This window comes from Mesoplodon bidens (genome assembly GCF_964165515.1).
Source record: "Mesoplodon bidens genome assembly, chromosome: 9".
NCBI lineage: Eukaryota > Metazoa > Chordata > Mammalia > Artiodactyla > Ziphiidae > Mesoplodon > Mesoplodon bidens.
Window position 1 is genome coordinate 101,203,516 of NC_138166.1, and position 27,497 is coordinate 101,231,012.

The 27,497-nt window shown below is 42.3% G+C and overlaps 1 protein-coding gene across 1 annotated transcript in view; it reads right to left on the reverse strand.

Annotated features, from left to right (window-relative positions):
• Positions 1 to 27,497, reverse strand: part of RHEB (Ras homolog, mTORC1 binding) — a 48,145-nt gene that overhangs the window by 15,079 nt on the left and 5,569 nt on the right. Inside the window, exon 2 of the mRNA XM_081244948.1 lies at positions 5,318 to 5,389. Coding sequence (XP_081101074.1) covers positions 5,318 to 5,389 — 72 coding nt within the window. The remainder of the gene's footprint in view (positions 1 to 5,317; positions 5,390 to 27,497) is intronic.

Here is a 27,497-nt window from a genome sequence, read left to right on the forward strand (position 1 = left end):
AAGAGCTGATATTAACTGAAGTGCTAAGAACTTTCAGTACCTAGAAAATTAGCAATTTTATTGAGAGAGGACAGCAACAGAACATGTTCTGTGTGAAGCCATCATCTCCACTTAGCTGAAAGACGCAAGCAACTTGTCACAACAACCTTTACCTATCTGGGGGGAATCAGACTCAACTTGGGGAAAATTCACAATTCTAAGGAGACAGACTTCAAACAAATGGAGAGGAAAGAACTATTAATAGTAACAGGATATTAAAAAGTAACCATCTGGAACCCTGATAACGAAATGGAACAGATTTCTTCCGTACACCCCCCGTCCCAGCCATCTTGACTCACAATGAGTCTTCAAATCTCCTGACTGGAGCCGGGCGACAGAATCTATCCCTTGAACAGCTGAGAGAGGACCCACTTTTGCCGACTTTGTACCACACACAAGAGAGAAAGCAAAAAGAGACAGATGAAAATCAGGAGAGAAAACCGTTAACAAGGAGGAGAGAGAGATCTTATCTGAATGATGAATTCCACTGGGAGAGAAAGGATGGCTGAAAGAGAAGCAATAATCAAAGATACTCATACTAGCACCATACTTTTCTGATGTGGGCAGGGCTGCTAGAATCAGGGGAGTGAAAATTACAGACCAGACTACTCAAGCCAATTGCCACACTTTATTTCATTCTTGTGCCCTTTCTGAAAATCATCAATTTAATGAAATAGTCAAACTAGATGAAAACTGAATTAGGATATAACAAGAGAGGGAGTACCCAATATAAACTGTTTTCATCATTTCTAAGAAAAAAACTCTATTGGAATTTTTTTCCCCCCACGTTGTAACCTCTCTGAACTTGGGATGCCCAACGACACCTCAGTCAGGTAAGATCAAAGGTGCGTCTTAGACTTGATGAAAATTCTGTAAGGAATGCTGGTGAGCAACAAACCTGTAACCTTCAATTGGAACTAAGTAGTTGTGGTTATGAAGTATAATGGAGTTATTATGAAAGGATTATTGAAACAAAACATTCGTCCATTCAAGAACTCTTTTTTGAGTGCCTATGATCACCACCAGCATTGTTCTAGGTGTTCGAGACACTGCAGTCTCTGACCTCGGTGAGCTGACATCCCAGTAAAAGGAGAAAGCAGCAGACAGAGAGGCAAACAAGACATACACACAGTCAGGTATCTTCTCTGTGAGAAGCATCCAGGCAGAGCCTAAACTGCGAGTGAAGAAGTAAGAAAGGCAAGGAAAAGTGAGAAGGCAAAGCAGCTGAGCCCGTGAGAGAACGGCTGGAGACGAGGCAGGAGACGTTATTAGGACACGGTGAGGACCGCAGGCTTTTATTCCGAATGCGACGGGAAAACCAAGGGTTTTGAGCAGGGAGTAACCTGGTCTGATTTATATTTTAGAAAGATCACGCTGGCTATGCTGTGAATAATTGAAATGGACAAAAATGGATGAGGAACATCAGTAGGAGCCCACAGTACAGTGGCTACACAGACTATCGTGACCAAAGGATGACGGTGGCCTGGACCAGAGGGGTGGAGACGGAGGTGTGAGAAATGGTGGATTCTGGATGCACTGCACAGGAAGAACCAAAAGGAGTTTCTGATTGACTGGAAGTAGGTGTGAGAAAACGGAGGTCAGGATGACTCCAAAGTTTGTGGCCTGAGCAAATGCAGGATTTACCATCTAACAACAGAGGGAAAGCCTGGAGGAGCAGCACAGGGGGAGGGAGCAGGGGCGGGGTTTAGGTAGGTTCAGTTGGAAAGCCCACGAAATACCAGTTCAGGGGAGAGGAGAGGCTGGGAGCTGTGGTGAGCCCAGCAAGTTTTTGGAGAGTGAGGATCACAAGAAAGCAAGTTCAGAGAGAGTCAGAGGGGCACCTGTGACGCCGGGTCAGAAAAACAACGAAAATTCAGCCAACGAGGCTGGGGGAGTACTGGCTAGTGAGGGAAGAGACATACAAGAAATAAGATATTAATAAACGTTTTAGTATTTCGTTGCATATAAAAAGGATGTAAATCCTCCTACACATGGCAGTGAAATGAAACTGAAGACCTTCCATCTGCCACAGGAAAACTGCCTCTTCTTGTTACTATAGAAAAAAGGGAAGTGTAATGAGAGGTATGTCTGTCAGTTCCATAAACCAGGAACAGATTCTCCTACGCCCTCCTTGTGTAGAAAGGCAAAGCTGGCTCTCTCCTGGTATCACTTTCCTCTCTCCCTCCCTTTTGCAATCACTGGAGAAATTAATCCAATTTCCAACCTAAAACCCTGAGACTGCCCTAAGCAGACTAATAGCCACTTACTAGTTACACCTACTAAGCAAGGTAATAAGAGATTTCTAAAATTGGATATTCACAAAGTAAGATTTGTATTACTAAAGTGTATTGAGAACTCCTAATTCATATCCTACTGAGAAGTCTACCTACCATGCAATGCTCCATAATGCTGCAAAACTCCTAATGAGAATTCCCCAACTTTCTGAGACTGGCTTTATTAATTCATCAACAGGGCTATCTTGAGATGGCAGAAACTGTGAACTGCTATTTTTTCCTTTAAATTATAAACCACCATTAGTTAAATTTCATCATATCAATTTAGTTTGCATGAGTTGTGAGATTAACACTACAGTATATAAAAAAGCTACATCTGCATAGCAGTATTTGGTCTAGAAATTTCCCCAAACTAGAAAATATTATGGTTTCATTGATATTATTCTCCTATACCCCTATATTAAAAGAAGATGACATAGTCGCAGCATTTTTGCTTTTGCAGTGACACTTCACAGAGACGTGTTACTACCGAATGTTTGACAGAAACAACCTGTTCTATATTATAAAGTTAAGTATAAAAAGAATCCCCAGATTTGCAGAGTACTGTGTTTCTTAAAACCATAAAACTACCCATTCATTTATGTTGCTAGCAAAGAGTTTATGATAACCATTCCCTTTCTCATTCCTTGTTATCTCTGAACAATGTTTTTCTACTAAATCATGGGGGAAAGGGTGGAGGAAGGATTTCTGCCCGGTGTTTGACGGTCAGAAGCCTGGTAAATGGAATGTGATGTCTGTATATGTCTCATGAACTTTTTTTTTTTTTTTTTTTTTTTTTTTTTGGGTTTTTTTTTTTTTTTTGCGGTACGCGGGCCTCTCACTGTTGTGGCCTCTCCCGTGGCGGAGCACAGGCTCCGGACGCGCAGGCTCAGCGGCCATGGCTCACGGGCCCAGCCGCTCCGCGGCATGCGGGATCCTCCCGGACCGGGGCACGAACCCGTGTCCCCTGCATCAGCAGGCGGACTCTCAACCACTGCGCCACCAGGGAAGCCCTGTCTCATGAACTTTTAAGGGATTCATACTCTGACAGTCATTTCTGCTCTTGCCTAAAGATTTAATAAATACTGTTAATTCATTCTTTACTATTTAACAGTAAGTATTAGATAGGTAAACATTAAAATCATGATTAAAGTTGATGCTGACAGCCTTCAAAGTAGGGTCATATCATTCTGTTTTTGAGATACTATCAAGGTAAGAAAGTTGTACTTTCACTGGGTCCATTTCTTACATATAAAGAAAATGTATTTATATTCAACACCATGACTCTCCTTTCAACTCAATTTTAAATAGCACGAAGATACACAATTATAAGAACCACTTTTATGGGCAGAGCTTACCACGAAAACTATCTTCTACTGTTCTATGACTAAAATTCCCAAATGAGCCTTATCTCTTTAAGGACACAAAATTAAAAATTGCTACATACAGCAAATATTAAGGGCAAGGTCACGGCTTTCTTCTGTTCTTAGCGCAGTGGTGGGCGACCGAACCTGTTCAGGTAGCATTAAAATGAGTCTGCCCCTCGCACCGGCAGACTATCACGTGCCAGCTAACAGATCAACACCGCGTGAGGTCAGCACTCCTCCCTCCTGATACCGGCAGGGCTTACTTCAAACTCTCTTCCCAGAGTTAGCTTAGCAACCAACAGCTTTCCTTCCCTGCCGCCAGCACACCAGGACACGAAGGACAGCTGAATACTTTAAGCCAGAAGCTGGCAAACTCTTCCTGAAAAGGGCCAGACAGTAACTATTTTAGGCTTTGTGGGCCATATGGTCTCCGCGGCAACTACTCAACAGCTCTGCCACGGTAGAGCAAAGACAGCCATAGACGGTGTAGTGTAAGGGAACAAGCAGGACCGTGTTCTGATAAAACTCTAGGGTGCTGAAATCTAAAATTCACAGAACACTCACATGTCACAAACATTATTCCTTTTCAAATATTAAAAATGTAAAAACCATTCTTTGCTCATGGGCTGTACAAAAAGGCAGTGGGGCCTTTGTGACCTGCAGGCCATAGTTTGTCCATCCCCCTGTTGTAAGCTTCTTCTTAAGTAAGTCTCTCTTGCAAGCTTTGGGCAGGTGAAGTCTGTGAATCTAGCTGTTAAAGTCCATGAACCTAATTAAGTCGGCTTCATGTCTAACATGCCAATCAGGGTTTGACAAACCCCACGTTTAAATCTATGTGCTCCTGGTGATAAATCCTAGGTAAGTCCTGGTGCCCAGAACCTAAGAAGACTGGTTCCAGGGCCTACCTAGGGTTCTAAGATAGCACAAAACAAGACCAGCTTCCCTGGATGGAAGTGTTTCAGGTTCTCTTCCATGATCCCTAGAATCAAGACTTGTGTCATAGTCCTAGAGTCCTTCAGGAAGATTCTGAAACCATGGACTAAAACTAGACGAGGTAAAGGCTGTGACTGGTTCTGGTCTTGGGTGCTTTTTTCTGCACATGGCCTGAAATGCCAATAGGCTTTGGAGCCAACTTCTCAGAAAATGCTGCGAGGGCTCTCTCCAATCCCGGACAGCTCTTTTCTCCACAGCCTCCTCTCAAGTCTTTAGAACTAGAAGGGGTTGGGGGACTAGTGCTTCTACAAGAGTAAGGTACAAAAGATCTGGAGTGTGTTCATCCTTTCTTTTTAAGCTTGGAATCCCTAAAAAGGGCTACTGTTGAGAAGGAAAGAAAAAAAAAAAAAGATTCTGCTCTCTACTTGTTTTCTTAAAGCAGCATCTCTAATATGAGGTTCCAATGTAAAAATGGATTCCTATGCAGATGAATAACAATTTCTAGATGGTGGGACCCAGACAGTGAATAAAATTCATTCAGTGTAAAGTGGGTAAAGCTTTTGGAAGCTTTTTTGGGCCCCCAGTTGGACATCTATAGGTTTAACTGAATACCCCCTGCAATCAAAGGCTCCAGGAATACACAGTGGCTGTTTGTAGGCAAAAAGCAGGCTTCTCAGTTTATAAATCCTTGAAAACAATACTTACTGTTTTCTATGGTTGGATCGTAGGAATCAACAAATTGGCCTTCAACAAACTGAATCGTCAATGAGGATTTCCCTATAAAAGAGAGCAATAGCTGAGTACGTGTTGGCATATTAAGGTAAAAAAACTTTAATTCTACTATTTTACCAAGAAATACTCTAAATGGAAATAAATTCCATATATACTACAGGAATTTAAGCAATTACGCTATTATGAATTACACATGTCTGTGACATTAACAGTACTGACCAGTAGGCATATCACATAGTTTGTCAAAAGTAAACAAACTCTTAAACAAGGTTTAAGCTAATTTCCTCTGGTGTCCCTGAGATATGGCTATTAATTTTGAACTCGAAATTAATAAAGCATGATCAGTTTCTTTGGGCTCTTCACTTATGGCTGTTATAAGTGTTACTAAGTAGTTTTTAAAGAGGATAATCTGAAAGTATGTGATAAAAGTCAGTTTTTAAAACTTCTTCAAGGTAGAAATTCTCTCTCAATCATTCAGTATTGAAGGCCTCACAATGTCTGGCACACAGAAGACAATAAAGAAATGCTCTGACTTCACAAAATCACCAGTAATAGTTAAGCCTATATGTTAACAAATCAAGAACCAGAGCCCCAAGTTCTCACCCCCCTGTTAAATTTCTACTGGAGGACTTTAGAAGAGGATACCCTGTGAAGAAACACTGCAAGAACACAGGCCACATTACAGCCATCGCTCCCCTCAGACACCAAAATCCGAGGATACTCAAGTCCCTTACATAAAACGGTGTAGTATTAATGAACTTATTTACAAAACAGAAACAGACTCACAGACACAGAAAACAAATTTATGGTTACCAAAGGGGGAAGCTGGGGGGAGGGATAAATTAGGAGCTTGGGATTAGCAGATATATACTGCTAAACAGATAAACAACAAGGTCCCACTGTATAGCACAGAGAACTACAATCAATATCCTGTAATAAACCATAATGGGAAAGAATATGAAAAATAATATATGTATAACTGAATCACTTTGCTGTACACTTGAAACTAACACGTTGTAAATCAACTATACCACATACAAAAAAAAAGGCGTAGTATTTGCATACAACCTAGCACATTTTCCCACATACTTTAAAATCTCTAGATTACTTATAGTACCCAATAATACAACGTAAATGCCATGTAAACAGTTGCCAGCGTGCAATAAATTCAAGCTTTACATTTTGGAACTTTCTGCCCCCCACCCACCATATTTTCCATCCGAGGTTGGTTGACCCCCGGATGTGGGGCGAATAGGAAGGGCAGACTGATTTTATCAGCAGGAAGTAGGAAGTGGTCCCTCCCTAATTTCACCCCAAACCCTTCCTTCTCTCACGCGTCCGCGTCCTCAGATCATTATTAAGCACACACTCTACATGCTCGCCGTATCTCACGGAACTTCCATCTCAAAGGAGGCGCAGGGAGAACCAAGGAGAGAGGTTTGGTAAAACGAGTTTTACACTCCTGGGGTTTGGGTTGGGCCTGTCCTCCTCCAGACCACGGAGAGGTGCGGTCCACAGGGGGCACAGTGTTTTCACACCAAAGGCAGTCCCCATACACTCAAATTAACTAATACGCGAGCTTATAAGTAGGGGCTGCTGGGAGACAACGAGAAAAGCCCCGAGTTGGCAGGCCTGCCCGCTCCTCATGAGCAGCTAAGCACCGTTCAGAGCGTCTCCAGAATGACGAACAACTGAAATCCTTCTCTACAAAGCAGCCTACAAGAGCTCTTGAAAATTAAATGTTACTTCCCTGCTTAAAATCCTCACCGCCATCAGAATAACCCCCAGCTCCTGCCCACAAGCCCGGGCTCTCCCCGCGGGTGCCCTGCTCTGCCCCCTTCCCTACCTCATCTGCTGCCCTCCCTCCTCCTCCCGGGCCCTCCCAGGCTCCAGTCACATCCTCTGTCCCTGCCAAGTTCCTGCCCGCCTTTGTGCCTTTGTCCCGGCCACCCCCCAGCTCTGAGCGTACAGACTCCCCTTCATCGTTAATCTGGCCTGCGCTCAAACGTCCCTTCTCTGAGACCGCCCCACCGAAGGTGGCGCCAGCTCCCTCACAGTCACTCTCTCACAGCCGCCTTGTTTTCTTTCTTTTTAGTGCTTAAAGTTATCTGAAATTCTCTTCTTTCACTAATTAGTCTACCAAGACCAGCGCAGTGCCCAACACACTGTAGACATGTGGGCTCAGACCTCCGAAGGGCACACTCACACACTCAGATACTACAGAAGGTGTCAGTTTATACACATGACTAGGAAACACAGTTGTAGTCTGTGTTGGTGTCCAAGCACGGGCCTGCCTGTGACATAGGGATACAATGGTAGTCCAGGAACGCCACATACTTCAAACGGATTGTGTTAAAAGGAAACATGTTATATAAGCTAGCCCATAAAGGAGCATTTAGCTCAAAATACAGCAAAGCTATTTTCTGTAATGAAAGCAGCAAGGGAAAAAACCATCTTTTGTAAGTTAGCAAAACTGAAAAATTTTAGAAAGAAAATAAACTTCTTTAGAGCTTTTGAAGAATTAAAAACAATAGGAATTAAAACTGATTTTTAAAACTTTTAAAAAGCAGAACTGGATTAAAAATAGTGAAAGAAAGAGGGTGTGATATACATACTAAGTTCCCCCAAAGAGGAGGGAAACCAGTAGGAAACACTGGATTAGACAGTAATAAACCATTATGTACTGGCACCAGCTAAGTCTCAACAGCCTTACTTGCAGGGGTGAGGGGAGGGGGAGAATAGCTTCAGGACTGATCGCGTGAAATTTCAGAAGCCACAACCAAAAGCAAGTTACACACAGTAAACAAGACAGCATGAGATAAAGTGCAAAGATGGAGTTATAGATAACACCTGGACCGCACTTAAAAATACAATTATTGGCACATATCCCAAGAAGAGTTCCTCATTTGTACCTTTATAAAGGGCATAAATTATCTGACAGCCTAAATGGACATTTAACCTGAAAACACAAGTAATTATTCTGGCAAAAGCAGACAATGTAGTTCAACCCAAATCACGATGCAGGTTGACAGCAAACTATCACCTTCACGAGTAACTGGGACACCAGATTTAAAACTGTAGTTCCTCAGGGGGCAAGCTGGACTTCTCAATCAGATTGGTCCTCGGAAAAAGGGATTATTCATTAGCAGAAGCAGGACTGGAGAAAAGCTAGGTCTCCCTTGGGTCTCTCTCATCCTTGGACTCTCCCCTAAGGGAGGTCATTAATTACTTAAATTAGGAAGGGACAGGGAGGCTACATTTGCAGACTTGACACAGTGCTTTTCTACGGTTTCCATTAAAAAGTAGAATTATACAGAAGACAACTAGTGCTGAAATCTTTACAAGTCAGCACTAAATGATAATTATTCTTAGCAAATAAAGTCCACTGCTCATAGTGTTCTCAGGCCTGGTTCTAGTAATTTCTGGCTTTCGGAGACGTCCTTACCATCCTCATCCTCCAAAGCAACAATTCAGCTCTTTGGTCAAGTTTCGCAAGCAGTTTGCTTGCAGCAGCTACAAAAGACTTTGTTGATCTACAGCAAATTATGTTCTTTACTTGAGCACCTTTAAAATTTTCCCCTCATAATAAGTTCATACATTTATTTGGCTTTTGTCCTTATCAAATTCAGATTCTGAAACACTAGTTATTTCCTGAAGATGTTTCAACAATCATCATGCTCTCGAAAGGTGCATTAATTTGTACAATCTGAAGAGAATCTCAACTCCAGATCAACTCTTTGGAGAAATGTTATATGAAAGCAATATAGGAGTGATCTGAAATAAATGGAAAAGCAGCACGTGCCCAGATGTGAGTTTATCAACACAGACATAAATCACTCGTTTTATGATATAACAGTACTATAAGAGGTTTGAAAATATATCTCAATATCCCACAATTAACTTCCAAATATTTTCCCTCCAAACTAAGAACCGCCTTAGTTTTAAAAGTCATAAAAATTATTTTTAAAAAGATTCTTCTGAACTTTTACCAGGTGAAAATAGCATTGTCATATATATATATTTTGCAATGGTAATTTAGCACAATAAGTTTTTTCACCCAGTATTTTCACAACAGAAGATATACCTTCAAGGTTGTTAACTGAATCTCTCACACTTCACAATCGTTATAAAATAGGCACTATTTATACAAACGTTTTAATACTTTTCAGATTAATTTTGAACAACTTTTCATGCTTATTCTCCATAAGCAAAAAAAATTACTTATATATCACTCCCCACCCCTAAACCACCATCCTCTGGAACAGCAGACAGTCACTTGTTCACGGGGATAAAATGGAGAGGAGTAGGTTTCAATCTGCTAGGCTATCAAATCGTTGGGCAGAAGGGTCCGTCAGGACCAACGTCATGCACCTAGCATACAACCCATCCCAAGAACTGCTTTCATTTTTACCTTGAGTCCTTAAGCTTGCCTTATGGGACTTTGATGTCCATGCAGACGAACTGACTAACAGTTCAGCTTCCAAGCTTATGGGGTCTTGCCACCAATAATAACCACCTCCACACACTTCAGCAACCACCTCCTCAGCACAACATGAAACACCCAGACGACTCCACCTCCAACCCTGCACCTCCTGCGAACCAATCAATAAGCAGGTGGTGCGTCTTCCCAGGGCCCTCACCTTCTGACTCCCATCACCTAATCCAGACCATCTCTGGAAGCAATGTTTTCAAACCAGGGGTTGTAACCCACCAGATCATGAAATCAACATACTGAGCTAGGACCAGCAGCGTTTTTAAAGAAATAGGAACACCAGAGTGGACTGCAAATAATAAAGTCGTCATGGAACTTCTCAGTTATATAAACATTTATGACTGGGTCACAATGTACAATGTATTTCTTACTACAGACTGAAGCCCAAAAAGTTAGATATACCCTGCTCTACGAGTCTCCTGAATCTCCAATCTCTACCACAGTTCACTTCCTTCCCTATCAGTTTAAGTCCCAAGATAAATCACTGTGCACCAGCACTACTCTTTTATCAGAACCTGTCAATTTCCTTTCTCTGGGCTGATAATTCTATGATGTTAATCTAATCTTCGGCCTTTTGTGAGCCTGTTGAGCTCAGCTGCAGAAAAGCCCCCAACCCTGTGGCTTGGCAACCATTCTCAAGCTGTGGCCTTTCCCCGCTCTGTCCTCTGTCTTTAGGAATCCTTTCTGAGTGTCCCTTTCCCAACAAAGCAGCCAAGTGTGGTTCCAGCGGCATCCCAGGGCAACTTACTGCAACTGCAAATTCCTAAGCCCCACCCAAACCTCCCAGGCAGGAATATTAACAAACCCCCACTCATGTGCTGCACCGTAAAGTTTAAGGAGCCAAGTTCAAATGTGACCATTCTAAATCACCTACCTCCTCCTGTCTGCAGGGTGTTCCCAAATCCTCCAGTTCCTCCCAGCAGCTCAGATCATAAGCATTTAAAGAACACACAACATGGGCCAGGAACTGGGACACAGCCATGACTACAAGTTGGGGCTGAACCTCAGAGGGAACTGCTGTGACACCGCTGTCTTCCAGTCACCTTTGCCTTGGCTCTGTGCACGTCAGACAGTGTGGAGGGAGCCCCTGGTTTGTGCAATGCAGCCCGCCTGCCTGGCCCTCTTCAAATTATCACCACGGCGCAGAGGAAGCGGGCAGCACACCCTTCTTTCCACAGAAGCGATTCCAGCCCCTGGGCTCTACATCCCATCCCCGCTCCTGGTCTCCTCCAAACCTTCCTCCTGAAACAGTTCTAAACACATTCTTTGTTTCTCTACTGGTTTAACGCCAATCCATCTGGTTTGTTCACATGCCTCTGACATACTTATTAAATATGTTTAAAAACCCAGGGGAGCAACCCTGACTTACGTTCCCCTTCTGCTCTCAATGCTATAGAAAGACTCGGCTGGGTGTTGCAGCCATTGGGCGCTATATCGCTGACCACAGAGCTGAGCGCATGCTCCAGAAAATGATTGCAGTCACTTAAAGCTCTACCCCACTAACCCAGATCAAACGCAACCATGGGGGTGCATGTGACCTGCATGTCCTGTAGTGATCTGACTACCATACCTGCCAAAAAGTGTGTAGCCTCTGGTTTGAGGAGCCTTGAAGTAAAAAGTCAGGAAAACAGAGGCTAAAGCTACGGAGGCAATTAAGGAAGAGCAGCAGCTCTTTGACTTAACAAAGGAAATCAAAGAACAGTGAAGCGTGCGACGTGCAACGACAATTCCAAGAAACTGCTGGCCAGAGGCAAGCTGTCACTTCCGGATGTCTGCCTCCACAGGGACCAGATGCTGACACAGCCACCAAGCTGCAGGTGGTCTATTCTCCCCTCCAGCTCCCCAGAGCTAAACGGCTACACGACCCGCGCTGAAACCTGGACTTGTAGCCTCAGCAGTTACAGACAGAAGAGCTGCACTACTCACTTTGTAAAATAAGGACGTGCGATCCCCAACCTGTCCAAACACCTTTTTTCCTCCCGGTTCTGCCTCACAACGGCTGTATTTATTTATTTATTTTTTTTTGTGCGGTACGCGGGCCTCTCACTGTTGTGGCCTCTCCCGCTGCGGAGCACAGGCTCCGGACGCGCAGGCTCAGCGGCCATGGCTCACGGGCCCAGCCGCTCCGCGGCATGTGGGATCCTCCCGGACCGGGGCACGAACCCGTGTCCCCTGCATCGGCAGGCAGACTCTCAACCACTGCGCCACCAGGGAAGCCCTGTATTTTTAATAGTGTCAAGTTTGGTAACATTTCATTCCATTCTGAATCCCGAGTTTTCAAATATCCCTGACTATGGATTAATTCATTAATTTCTCAAATACCTATTAAGCAGCTATTATGTTCCAGGCGTGGTTCTAGGTGCTGAGATATACCAGCAAACAAACAGACAGAAATTGCTTGGTACATAAATTCTAATAGTGAGAAGTATATTAAAATAAAAAAGCACAATAAATGCAATAAATTGGAGAAAATACGTATCTATTCCTTGTAAACAAAAGAACATAACAAATAATTACCATGATTTTTTAAAAATAAATTTGTTTTATTTATTTATTTTTGGCTGTGTTGGATCTTCATTGTTGTGCACGGGCTTTTTCTAGTTGAGGTGAGCGGGGCTACTCTTTGTTGTGGTGCGTGGGCTTCTCATTGCTGTGGCTTCTCTTGTTGGGGAATCACGGGCTCTAGGCACACGGGCTTCAGTAGTTGTGGCTCATGGGCTCTAGAGCGCAGGCTCAGTAGTTGTGGCGCACGGGCTTAGTTGCTCCACGGCATGTGAGATCTTCCCGGATCAGGGCTCGAACCCAAGTCCCCTGCATTGCTAGGTGTATTCTTAACCACTGTGCCACCAGGGAAGCCCACCATGATTTTTTAAACTAGTGAATGAATGGATCTAAGCAATGATGAGGAGCAGCTATTAATGCCGCAAAAAGAGAAATAACCAGATATTATGGGTGTCCTGATACAAACACAGACCACTACCCTGGTAGCAATTTTAAGGAGGCTGGGGAAGGAAAAAGAGAAAGAAACCATCTAAATCTGACCAAACTGCTAGATTTAACTACCAATTTACAGGAAATAATGGGGGACAAATGAACATCTTGAATACTATAGGATGCAATAGCAAAACCCACATTCTAGGTAACACTTCAGGTAACCCTTATATACCAGAATTTCTAGGGTGGGGCCCATGCTTCATTCAGTATTTTTCAAACTCCTCCAGTGATTCCAGCGTGTCTGGAAGTTTGAAAACCAGTGTTCTAAAGCAGGGCTTCCCTAATGTTAAAGAATAAACAGTTCTCCTAGGGACCACATTAAAGTGTAGATTGTTGATCTATTTGATCTGGAGTGGGGTGTGGGATTTTCCATTTCTACCAAGCTCACTGGTGATACTGATCTCCAAACCAAGTTCTAAAGTTTAGAACACTGGTTCGCAAACTTACCTGCACTCCGGACACACAGAGGGAATTCCAAAAACTACTGGCTGGGCCTCACCATCAAGTAATTCTGATTTAATTACTACAAGGTGCAGCCAGGGCACGGGGATTGTTAAAAAGATCCCTGAGTGATTCCAATGTGCCAAAAGTTTGAGAACCCCTGGACCAAGGTCAAGGGTGGCAGGAAAAAAGAGATGGAAGAAACTCTGTTCTTGAGTTGACTGACTAGTCAACCGCTAGTCTTCCATTTATGGGAATGAATAAACCTTATTCTTTAAGCCAGCGTGAGACAAATTATTTCGTAGTCAAAAGCATACTAATTGATTGCAATAGAACTGAAAATTTTAGCATCTTCTTATAAAGATCACTCAAATCACTCCTCTTCTATTTGATAAATTCGTATTTTAGAGTGATAGGAGTCTTCTCTGCTTTAAGAAACATTACTTATCACTTGACTCTACACCCACTCTTAACTGACACAGTCTGGAAGTAAAATTTCTCAAGGGGGACTTCCCTGGTGGTGCAGTGGTTAAGAGTCCCCCTGCCAAGGCAGGGGAAACAGGTTCGAGCCCTGGTCCGGTAAGATCCTACATGCCGCGGAGCAACTAAGCCCGTGCGCCACAACCACTGAGCCTGCGCTCTAGAGGACGCGATCCACAACTACTGAGCCCACGTGCCACAACTATTGAAGCCCGCTCACCTAGAGCCCATGCTCTGCAACAAGAGACGCCACTGCAAGGAGAAGCCCGTGCACCGCAATGAAGAGTAGACCCTGCCTGCTGCAACTAGAGAAAGCCCGCACGTAGCAACGAAGACCCAACACAGCCATAAATAAATAAATATATAAATAAATTAAACAATTATATATATATAAAAAAGTTCTCAAGGAACAAACCAGTGATGGCTTCTAATAATTGACTTGAATGATCCTTGGAAGAGGCCAGAGACAGAAACTTAAAGAAAGCTGCTGACCAAGCACTGGGGTCATATTTTTTATGTGTCTGGGATGGGGATGGCAAATGGGACAGGACGCAGTCCTACCAGGAACCAAGCAAGCTCCCCACAAGTGGACTGTGGACTGGAGCCAGATGATGGCCAGTGAAAAAAACCCAGTAGAAAAGAGTGAGTAAAGATGGGAAGAGGGCAGAGGAAGTAAGAGGAAAACAACTCAAAACACCAATCTGTGATCCCAAATTCCCAACCACACAGAAACTCTATTACTAAGAAAAAGCAGCCATCAGAATAATTGGAATAGGTGAAATTAATCTTATAAAGGTCTGTGAAGACTGTAACTAAACATGCCCAGAGTTTCCAGAGATTATCCAAGGAATTGCTTCTGCTTTTAAAAATTTATGAAAAAACAGATTAAACATGATCAAGTGAATATGAAAAAACTTTTTTTTCACAAATGCTCTGTTAAAAAAAAATCTAGGTAACATCTTTTGAAATAAGCTCCTACTATTTGACATAAAATACATTTCAAGTAAATAACGGAATAACTGTGGTTATCGCCACAGGGCAAAAAGTATTCACCACGTAATAATCAACTTTTCCCATTTCCAGGACTCCATTTATTCTAAGAAACATCATCTGTTAACAGCAGCTTTGCGGGGCAGGGGTTGATGAGAGCACACTAGTAAATTAAAACCACAATACACCCTGGCATTGAGGAAATATAATTAATAGAAACAGGACTGTGGGTTAAGGTTCAGGATTTGAATTCAGGTTATGGTGTGAACCCCAGCTGTGTCTCTGGGGAAGTTAATGCCTTTGTGCCTTGGAACCCTCATGCATGTGATGACTAAACACACTACACCTTAAGTCCACACACATCGACTGATCCTATTCCATAATAGGATTCTATGATCACTTGAATTCTGAAAAAGATGTCAGTATGATACACCTGATTGCCACCTACAAGGATCCTGTAATCTTAACAGAAAGGAAGGCACCTATGTGAAAAGTCAAGCACCCCCCCCACACACAGGATTAGAAAGTGGTGGTGGTGTTTTTTTAAAAAGAACAGCCAGGGAGTTTCCCGGTGGTCCAGTGGTTAAGACTCCGCGATTCCACTGCAGGGGGCATGGGTTTGACCCAAGGCTGGGGAACTAAGATCCTGCATACCACGCGGTGCGGCCAGAAAAAAAAAAAAAAAAAAAAAAGGAAGAACCACCGCTGGAGAATTTCTACTGAGGCGAGGGACGTGAGAGGATGAAACACTAGGGAGATCAGGATGAAATTCTGAAAAATGGACTAGAAATGAAAAATGGGCATTTTAACCTGCTTCAAAATAGGTATTTAATACAAACCAGAAAAGGAAAAAAATGGAAAAATTGATCTGTAAGGGAAACAAGAACCTCAGAAAATTTTAAAAAGAAACAAGTATGTACTTGATTTCAAGACTTAATAGGAGACTACAGTTATCAAGACGTGTGGTATTGGCATAAAAATAGACATATAGATTATTGGAACAAAATACAGGCTCCATAAATAAACCCACACATATAAATGATCAGCTGATTTTGGATAAAGGTGCAAAGGCAATTCAAGGGAGAAAGAACAGTCTTTTTCAACAAGTGGTGCTGACACAACTGGATATCAATATTAAAGAGAAAGAACCTGACCATATCCCATATAAAAGTATAGGATAAAAAATGGATCACAGACCAACTGCAAAACCTAAACTATGAAACTTCTGGAAGAAAACACAGAAGAAAATCTCTGTGAACTTGAGTTAAGAAAGATTTCAAAAGCACAATCCATAAAGAAAAAAAGGATATATTGGACTTCATTGAAATTAAAACTGGTCAGCAAAAGATTCTTAAGGGGATGAAAAGACAAACCACAGACCTGGAGAAAACATGTGCAAAACACATTATCCGACAAAGGGCATGAATCAGGATATATAACAAACTCTCAAAATTTAACAATAAGAAAACCACCCAGTTAAGCATACGAGCAAAAGATTTGAACACTTTAACAAAGAAAATATTCAAACGGCAAGTAAGGACTTCCCTGGTGGTGCAGTGGTTAAGAATCCGCCTGCCAATGCAGGTGACACGGGTTCGAGCCCTGGTCCGGGAAGATCCCACATGCTGTGGAGCAACTAAGCCCCTGTGCCACAACTACTGAGCCCGTGCGCCACAACTACTGAGGCCTGTCCACCTAGAGCCCGAGCTCCGCAACAAGAGAAGCCACCACAATGAGAAGCCCACACACCGCAACGAAGAGTAGCCCCAGCTCCACTGCAACTAGAGAAAGCCTGTGTGCTGCAACAAAGACCCAATGCAGCCAAAAATAAATTTATTAAAAAAAATAAAACTGCTGCTAATCAAATTATATAAAAAAGGCAAGTAAGCCCATGAAATGATGCTTATCATTATTCATTAGGAAAATGCAAATATAATTACAGTGAGATATAACAAATCTAATTAATAATGTCTACAATAAAAAAACACTGACAATACCAGTACTGGAGAGGACGTGGAGCAACTGTTCTCTTTGGTGGGGATGCAAAATGGTACAGTCACTTTGGAAAAAGTTTTTTAAAAATAAAACACACATTTATCAGATGACCCAGCAGTCCCATTCTTAGGTATTTTTCCAATTGAAATGAAAACTATGGTCACACAACAACTTGTATGCATATACCTGTAACAGCTTTATTCATAATTGTCCCAAAGTGGAAACAAACCAAATGTCCTTCAACCTGTTACTGGATAAACAAATTATATTAAATCCACACAAAGGAACACTACTCAGCAATAAAAAGGAATGAACTACTGATAGACACAACAACACGGATAAATCTCAAATGATATTCCATTTATATTACATTCTGGAAAAGACAAAACTATAGGGACAGAAAACAGAAGGGGGTAAGGGCTCTACAGGGGCACAAGGGCATTGTGGGGGGTTGATGGAACTGTTCTGTGTCTTGTGGTTGTGGTTACATAGAGTGTTTGCTAAAACCGAGCCATACACAAAAAGAGATAAACTTTACTGTATGTAAATTGTACTTCAAGTTTAAAAAAGAATCTTGACCTTTACCTCAGACACAAAAATTAGCTGGAAATGGCTCACAGACCGAAACTTAAGAGCTAAAACAATTATACTTCTAGAAGTAAACATGAGAAAATTTTGATGATCTTCAGATAGGCAAAGATTCCTTACATGATAAAAAATGAGTAAACCATAAACAAAAAAACTGATAAGCTGGGCTTTAACAAAATTACAAATTTCTGTTCTTTGAAACATAAGAAAATGAAAAGGAAGCCATGAACGAGGAGAAAATATTATATATATATATGAAAAAGAACTATTATTCAGAATACATAACTCAATAAAAAGAACCCAATAACAAAGGCAAAACACTTGGACACTTCACAAAAGAAGATATACGAATGGTCAAGAGGTATATGAAAAGATGCTCAACGTCATTAGTCATTGGGAAAAGTCAAATTTCCATGGCCTACCACATCAGTACTGCTAAAGAGTTAGAAAACTGACAATATCAGATATCAGTGAGGATGGGTCTCATTTGTTGCTGGTGAGAGTGTAAAATGGTACAAATGCTTTGGCAAACTGGTAGTTGCTCAGAAAATTACAAACTTAATACATGTGACCCAGCAACTCCATTCCAAGGTGCTTACCAAAGAGAAATGACAGTGTCAACAAACATACAACAGATGCTCATCAAAGCTTTATTCTTAGCAGTGAAACACCGGAAACAAGTGACTGGAGAAACAAATTATGGTATATGCATACAACAGAATACTACTCAGCAATAAAAAGAAACTGCTTATATATGTGACAACATGGATGGATCTCAAAACATTATACTAAATGAAAGAAGTCACACAACAAGAGTGTTTATTGTGTGATTCTATTTATGCGAAATTTTATAACAAGAAAAACTAATCGATAGTAATGGAAAGCAGATCAGTGTTTGCCTGGGAGTGGGATGGGGTATGAGGGAACTTTTAGGGATGATGAAAATGTTTTTTATTTTGATTGGAGTAATGGTTTTACATAGGTGAATAAATCAGTCAAAACCCATCTAAGTTTACACTTAAAATGGGAACTTTATTAGACATAAATTACACCTCAATAAAACTTGATTTTTCTTTGTTTTATTGAAGTATAGTTGATGTACAATATTACCTAAGTTACAGATGTATAATATATTGATTCACAATTTTTAAAGGTTATACTCCATTTATAGTTACTATAAAATATTGGCTATATTCCCTGTGTTGTACAATATATCCTTGTAGCTTATTTTATACATAATAGTTTGTAGATCTTAATCCCCTACCTCTGGGTTGCCCCTCCGCCCTTCCGTCTCCCCACTGGTAACCACTAGTTTGTTCTCTGTAACTGTGAGTATGCTTTTTTGTTATATTCACGACTTTCTTGTATTTTTTAATTTTTAAAAATTTTATCGGGCTTCCCTGGTGGCGCAGTGGTTGAGAGTCCGCCTGCTGATGCAGGGGACACGGGTTCGTGCCCCGGTCTGGGAAGATCCCACATGCCGCGGAGCGGCTGGGCCCGTGAGCCATGGCCGCTGAGCCTGTGCGTCCGGAGCCTGTGCTCCGCAGGGGGAGAGGCCACGACAGTGAGAGGCCCGCCTACCGCAAAAAAAAAAAAAAAAAAAAAAAAAAAAAAAAAAAAAATTTATCATTATTTTAAAATTTTGGCTGCGTCAGATTTTTGTTGCAGCATGCGGGACCTTCGATGCGGCAGGTGGGATCTTTTCGTTGAGGCACGTGGGCTTCTCTCCAGCTGTGGTGCACAGGCTCCAGGGAGCGTGGGCTCTGCAGTTTGTGGCACATGGGCTCTCTAGTTGAGGAGCACGGGCGTAGTTGCCCCGCAACATGTGGATCTCAGTTCCCCAACCAGGGATCGAATCGTGTCCCCTACATTGGAGGGCAGCTTTTTTACCACTGGACCACCCGGGAAGTCCCTGTTGCATTTTTTATTTTCCATATGTAAGTGACAGCATACAGTATTTGTCTTGGAGGGTATTATGCTAAGTGAAATAAGTCAGATAGAGAAAGACAAAACTTGATTTTAAAACAAGTATTGAAAAGGGAAGACATTTTTTTTTTTTACAAAGCATAATAGGATAGTGATGAGCTATGTGACGGTAACAGTTTTCCTGGTCTGTTTCCTCATTTGTAAAATAGATATAATAACAGCACATACTTTATAGGTAGCTGTGAAGATTAAATGAAAATATCGATACATGCAGAATATCTGCTATGTAATAATAATGACATTTATTGAGGACTTATTACATAACCACATTCTAGACGTTTTCATTTAATCCTAGTCTCACATTCTAATAATTATACCTAATATATTAACTTGAAATCTAAGAAAATGATATCCAGTAACAACTACTGAAGCTAAATCCTCAAACGCACATTAAAAAATATCAAGAAATGTAAGAATACACACACATACCCCTAATGCAGAAAATTACTGTTTCAGTAATCACTGCGTAACAAACACCTCAAAACTTAGTGGCTGAAATCAACAACTATTTCATTTCTTCCTGATACTACAATCAAGGCTGGGCTCAGCTGGCTCCTCTGCTGGTCTTAAGGTCACCCCTTGGCTGCCTCCGCTGGTGGGAGGCTGGGGGCCAGACTCAGCTGGGAGGGCTGGACCTTCTCCCTTCCCACATGTCTTCTAAGGTCTCTCCCCCATGTTCCTCGAAGCTCCAGAGAACACAGAAGCAGAAGCTGCCGACTTCTTAAGGCTTGAGCCTGGCACTGGCCCATCATCATCTCTGCAGTGTCTTGCTGGTCAGGAGCGCCACAGGGCCAGGACATGAATAAGTACCAGGAAGGTGCTTCTCTGGGAGCCACTGATGGAAGGACATCAATAAAAGGGACCAGGTTTGCAAACAGCAGAGAAAGACTACAGAATCACCTGGGGTTGTAAATGGATGCCAACCTGAATATCATCGTTAAAAGGGCTAGAATAACAACGAACCGTATGAAGGTTTCTTTAACAATGTGTTAAAGAAAAATTGTTCCACAATACACGATACCAATTACATGCTGACTAAAAAAATGTGTAGTTCTGTCCCCGGTGGCGTAGTGGTTAAGAATCTGCCTGCCAATGCAGGGCACATGGGTTTGAGCCCTGGCCCGGTAATATCCCACATGCCGCGGAGCAACTAAGCCCGTGTGCCACAACTACTGAGCCCGCACGCCTAGAGCCCGTACCCTGCAACGAGAAGCCACCACAATGAGAAGCCCGCGCACCGCAACGAAGAGTAGCCCACGTTCACCACAACTAGAGAAAGCCCGCGCGCAGCAATGAAGACCCAATGCAGCCAAAAAAAAAAAGTGTAGTTCTGTCAATAGCAGCATTGGTTATTGTTGCCTTTTTTTTTTTTTTTCTTTTTGCGGTATGCGGGCCTCTCACTGTTGTGGCCTCTCCCGTTGCGGAGCACAGGCTCCGGATGCGCAGGCCCAGCGGCCATGGCTCACGGGCCCAGCCGCTCCGCGGCATATGGGATCCTCCCAGACCGGGGCACGAACCCGTATCCCCTGCATCGGCAGGCGGACTCTCAACCACTGCGCCACCAGGGAGGCCCTATTGTTGCCTTTTTGAGGGGGCAGGGTGAGATGTATATATATCAGGGTCACCAAGGAATCTTTTGGAAACAAAACACAAAACACCTCACCATTCTAATTTTAAAAAGGGTGCCTAAGGAGTTCCTGTGTGCTCTGCAGAAGTGCTTCCTGTGATTCTAATATGCATCCCCATCTCCATGTCTCCACCACATACAGAGTCAGATGAGGGCATGTGATACAGATAATCCAAATTTTAATTGTTCACCACAACCTACAAGTGAGACACTGTTTTAAGAGTTTACGACCCAATTCCTGGAAATCTCCGCCTCTTCCCCAAAATAGTTGGAATAATTCTCCTACTTATTAGCCTATGAAATTACCTAACCTATAAAAACTAACCACCCCATATTTCAGGGCCTCTCAACTTCTAAGACGGCCCACACTCTGTCTATGGAGTGTGTATCTCCCTGAGTAAACCTTCACTTAAAAAAGTTTACAAAACATTTTCACATGAATTATCTCACTTGTTCCTATGAAATAAGCAGGGTTGACATCATCTTATTCTCTCTCACACTCTCTTACCAATTTTCAAAAAACAGATGCTAGGAGAGAAAAAAATTAAGGTGCAATTATTATTTTGACAAAGAGAATAACCACGCAACACTGGTTCATAGAATTACTACTCATTCAAATACTTTTTTTTAAATATATAAATTTATTTATTTATTTTTGGCTGTGTCGGGTCTCTGTTGCTGCATGCAGGCTTTCTCTAGTTGCAGTGAGCGGGGCTACTCTTCATTGCAGTGTGCGGGCTTCTTATTGCGGTGGCTTCTCTTGTTGCGGAGCATGGGCTCTAGGCGCGCGGGCCTAAGTAGTTGTGGCTCACGGGCTCTAGAGCGCAGGCTCAGTAGTTGTGGCACACGGGCTTAGCTGCTCCACGGCATGTGGGATCTTCCTGGACCAGGGATCGAACCCGTGTCTCCTGCATTGGCAGATGGATTCTTAACCACTGTGCCACCAGGGAAGCCCTCAAATACTTATTAGGTGTTTACTATTGCCAAGCACTAGGCTACCAGATACATTCCACTGAGGAAAATAAGAGAAATAAGTTTGTACCATAACATGAAGACCTGAATTACATAAATGAAGAAGTTTGTTAACTGTCTGGGTTATTAAGCTAAAAGGAAAAAAAGAAAGTGCTGACAAGAAAGGCCATGGACCTGCTTCCCTAAAGATTTTAAAAACAGGATATTCATCTCTCTGGGATGATTTATAGGTAAAGCCAAGTTGGAAGGTAAGGGAATAGAACTGATAAACTGCAGTCAATTATATGTTTGGCAACAATGAAGAATGAATTTTGCTAGATTTGTGGCCAAAATAGGGGAGAAGGCTGGGGGTCGGGTGGGAAAGAGCTAGAGAAAAGCAAACAAGAGATAAATTCCTAAATTATAAAACAATCTTTAATGAGAACATGGAGTTTAAGACTGATCAAAACTAGTAATAGGGCTTCCCTGGTGGCGCAGTGGTTGAGAATCCACCTGCCTATGCAGGGGACGTGGGTTCGTGCCCCGGTCCGGGAGGATCCCACGTGCCACGGAGCGGCTGGGCCCATGATCCCTGGCCGCTGAGCCTACGCGTCCGGAGCCTGTGCTCCGCAACGGGAGAGGCCACACCAGTGAGAGGCCCGTGTACCACAAAAAAACCCAAAAACAAAAACAAAAAAACTAGTAATAAAAAAAAATTAGGAAAATGAATTGAGACATAAAGCATATTTATCAATCAGCATGAATGGTTATTAATAAAGATTATTTCTTCAAAAGCTCTTTAAAACTGCATTGACCCCACATACTAACACCAATCCATCCCTCACCATACCTGTGCTACCTTATGGAGTTTAAAGATATCCCATACCAGTAAATGCTTTAAAAACACCAGCCAATCATTATTAATAGTAGTAACTGTATGCTGTGGCTACCTCACTAGACTGAAGCTCCCTGGGGGCACAGATCAGGACTGCCCTGTCCGTGGTGGCTAAGTACACAGTGCCTGGCACATAGTAGGGACTTAGGTTACTCAAACATGTAATGAACACCTATTTGAATAACATGTGATACGCTTAACTCACACACTGCCCTCTTCAACCAGTCATTTTAGCAATTCAGTCCTTTGAGGGTCTGAAATCCTCTGGATAGCTGACAAAAGTCCTGGACTCCTTCCCCAGAAAATATGCACCCAGTCTCAGGCAAAGCTCATGAAGTCCAAGTTAAGAACCACTACTCGAAGTGGGCACCAGAACTGAAGACAGCGCTCTGCCTGGGGTTCAGAGCTCGGCCGAGCTAGTTTACGATGAGAACCCATCAACTGAACTGCTCAGAAAATTAATCCAGGTCTCTCCACCTGTACATGCACAGGAGATTCTTCTGAAATGTAAACGTAAGACTTCCCATCTGTGGCCCTCCTTTCCTCCAGCATCACCTCAGTGATGTTCTGTTCTGAACTTTTGCATGGCTCTCCTCTGAGGTCAGGCACTCCTGCCCCCTGGTGTACTCAAGGCCATACTCACACCTAGTTTCTTCCCAGAAGGTGGGCTGGAAATCCCACTTCTACCCCCACCACGGAGCACCATATTTTAGTGTGGTGTGTCCAGTCTGCCAAGGTCATTTTGAACCCTCCTCCATCTTGATGTCAGCCACCATGGCTGTATTTTGCCAACTAGGTTTTTCGTTCAGTCACTCATACAAATCATGAACAAGACTGAAGAGAAGCTATATTTTTAAATACTCTTTAAAATAAATTCCGAAAGTGATTTAGATTTGAAAACCAGAAAAATACTGGCCAGATGCATTTATATCCAAGACATACAAGTCTAAGAAAAGCATTTTCATGTCCTAAAACTATATTAACTGTAAAAGTCACAGTTAATTTCATCTCCATGTTCACAAATTATTTACCGTGCCTTCAGGTAGCTAACATTCAACTTTGAATCCTGCAAAAAGTAGGATCATAACATAGCTTGTTAAAGTACCTATTTGTTTCAAAAGTCCCTGAAGGGGGCTTCCCTGGTGGCGCAGTGGTTGAGAGTCCGCCTGCCGATGCAGGGGATACGGGTTCGTGCCCCGGTCTGGGAGGATCCCACATGCCGCGGAGCGGCTGGGCCCGTGAGCCATGGCCGCTGAGCCTGTGCGTCCGGAGCCTGTGCTCCGCAACGGGAGGGGCCACAACAGGGGGAGGCCCGCGTACCATAAAAAAAAAAAAAAAAAAAAAAAAAAAAAAAGTCCCTGAGGAGTCTTTCTGCAAGTAAGAAAGCTCAACAAAAAAGACAAAATGGGGGAGCGGGAGCAGGGAGGTAAGAGGGAACTCAATTATATCACGGTTAGGACACCAACCAACCAAGGACCTGCACGAGTTAGTTTTATTAGGATCCTTAAATCACCCTGCTTTCTCACTTGCCCACAGAGTGCAATACAAGGTTTCCGGCACTTCTGCTCTAAACTAATACCAATTTAGACTTCAAATTCCAACGCCTTACGTGGCGCTCTCTTTTATCAGATGCCCAATATATATTTAAGATTATTAAAACACTAAAATAGTATCCCTGGACCTTTGTGTTTGAGATATTAAATTAAATTTTTAAATCAATCAACCATTCATGTCAAAGGTACCCAAGAGTTTACATTCTCACGGTTATCAGTTTAAGACAGAAACTGTGAGTACTCTACTGTTAAGACTTAATTTGGTCCTTCAAAGTAAATTAGAACTAAGAATAAAGGTTCCCTCAAGTGTGAGCACTAGAGATTTCATAATGCTTTTAACTTGCACAATCAAGTCCATGTTCAGTTATGATTTATTCAAATAAACAGGTACAATCCACTCATGGACAGTATTAAAGTTATTAACTCTCTCTTCCAGACCCTAAGCTAAGGAAACTGTTGTACCCTTTTGACTCCATAATCACAGGTAGAGATGGCTATTTCTCATTTTGTGATAACGTTGCTGATACTTGTACTTGAAAACCATGTTAATTAGCAGACAGATCCTGCTGTGCTGCCACCTTGAAATTTTTGTTACTCTTTGGGAGCGTCACTAGTAACGGGTCAAAAACCAAGACTTCACCCCAAACTACACAACAATCAGAGTCCAAGTCAACCGGCATTTAGACGTCCTAACTCTCCCCAGGCTTCAGTGATTCACTGCTTATTAACACAGGAGGAAAGTTTCCCTACAGTCCCTGTACAGCCAGCTCCTGACCACCTTTTCCAACCCCACTTCCTCTTCCCACCTGGCAACGCTTAGCCGCCCCAATCCCTTCCGTTGTCAACATGTCAAGTTCTTTCCCGCCTCACCATCCTGGCCTCGTCCAGTGCTGCAGGGCCTCTCCTGGAGTCTCCTCTAAGACCGCGGTCACCGCATCCCCTTGAACAGGAGTGAGTAGCAGTCTAGCAAGATCCCGCACACCATGCTTCAATGGTTCTCCAAGTACAGTCTGCACAACTCTGGGGGTCCCTTGAGACTTTTTCAGGGGGCTCACAAGTCAAAACTATCTCCATAATACCATATATTATTTTCCCTTTCCACTATGTTCATATATGCACAAATGGTGCTAAACCAGTGGTGGGTAAAACTGCTAGACTGGTGCCCCTTAGCACAAATCAAGACAGTGGTCACAAACTGTAGAGGACAGTCATTGTATTCTTCACCACCGTGCACTCACAGCAAAAAAGGAAAAAAAAAGCCAAGCCATTTTTACTTAACAATGTCCTTGAGGAAGTGGTAAAAATTATTTATTTTATTAAATCTTGACCTTTAAATACATGTCTTTTTAACTTTCTGCAGACAAAATGGGATGTATGCATAAAGCATGGCTGCTACACACTGAAGTGTGACGCTGTCTGGGAGAAAAGCACTTGTGCAACGGTTTGGGAAGTAGTCTGAAACAGACACTTTTATCATGGAACACCTTTTTTTTTTTTTTTTTTTTTTTTTTTGCTGTACGCGGGCCTCTCACTGCTGTGGCCTCTCCCGTTGCGGAGCACAGGCTCCGGACACACAGGCTCCGCGGCCATGGCTCGCGGGCCCAGCCGCTCCGCGGCATGTGGGATCTTCCGGGATAGGGGCACGAACCCGTGTCCCCTGCATCGGCAGGCGGACTCTCAACCACTGCGCCACCAGGGAAGCCCGGAACACCATTTTTACTTGTAAGAATGACCAACAAACTATCATTGTTTTAGATGTGGGTATCTGGCAGACGTTTTCTTGGAAATGAAAGAAATGAGACTGTCATTTTAAGTAAAACTGGTAGCATTTTGCCAACAATCAAATTCGAACTCTCAAGAGGAATTAGAATTCTGCATCACTCAGAGTGAACTTAACAGCTTCCCAATATTTAGATTTTTCTGAGATTGATGGTGATATTAAAAAATGTCATTTAAAGAAATATCTGTATATTGAAATGCATCAAAATGTGGAAGGATCTGCATAACAGTAAACCAATATTTTCCAATTACCAACGTACGATGTTCCCAAATCAGGTATGGGTAGCAGATCCATTCAAAGTGCAAACAAACCAACAGAGTTCAGTGTAACAGAGTAAAACAAACTTCATCCACGTGAGTTTAGATGCTACAACTAACTTCTAACAAACTAGCACTTATGGAGTCTTGGTTCGATGGTGTCAAAGAATACCCACAATTACCGGAAAAAGTAGTATTAAAATGCTTCTTCCTTTCCCAGGTATGCATCTGTGCAGGCTCGTATACTTTATTAAAGTAACATATTGCAATGGAATGAATTCAGAAGCACATATGAGAATTCAGCTGTTTTTTAAACCAGGTATTGAAGATACTTGCAAAACTGTAGAACACCATCAAAATCCCAGGTGCTTTTTTTTTTTTGGCAGAAATTGATAAGCCAGTCCTAAAATTCGTATGAAAATACAAGGGACTCAGCATAGTCAAACAATCTTAAAAAAGAATTAAGTTAGAGGGCTCACACTTCCGTATTTTGAAACTTACCATAAAACAACAGGAATCTAGACAGTGTGATACTGGCACAAGGACCATATAGATCAAAGGAACAGAGTCCAGGAATAAACCCGTACATTTATGGTCACGTGGTTTTTGACACGGATGTCAAGACAATTCAGTGAGGAAAGAATAGTCTTTTAACAGAAAGTGCTGGGACAACTTGATATCTACATACAAAAGAATCAACTCCTATCTCCCAACACATACAAAATTTAACTCTGAATAGATCATAGACCCAAATATAAGAAATAAAAGTATAAAACATTTAGAAGAAAACACAGTGGTAAATCTACATAGCCTTGGATTGGGCAATGGTTTCTTAAATATGACACCAAAAGTATAAGTGACAAAAGAAAAAATAAATAAATTGGACTTTGTCAAAATTTAAAATTTTTGCTTCAAAGGCCACCATCAAGAAAGTGAAAAGACAACCCAAAGAATGGAAGAAATTATTTGCAAATAGTATATGATACTTCACACCCATAAGGATGGCTAGTACAAGAAGACAGATGAGCTAATTAATTATTAGAGAAATGCAAATCAAAACTACAATGAGGTACCACTTCACACGGGTCAGAATGGCCATGATTAAAAAGTCCACAAATAAGAAA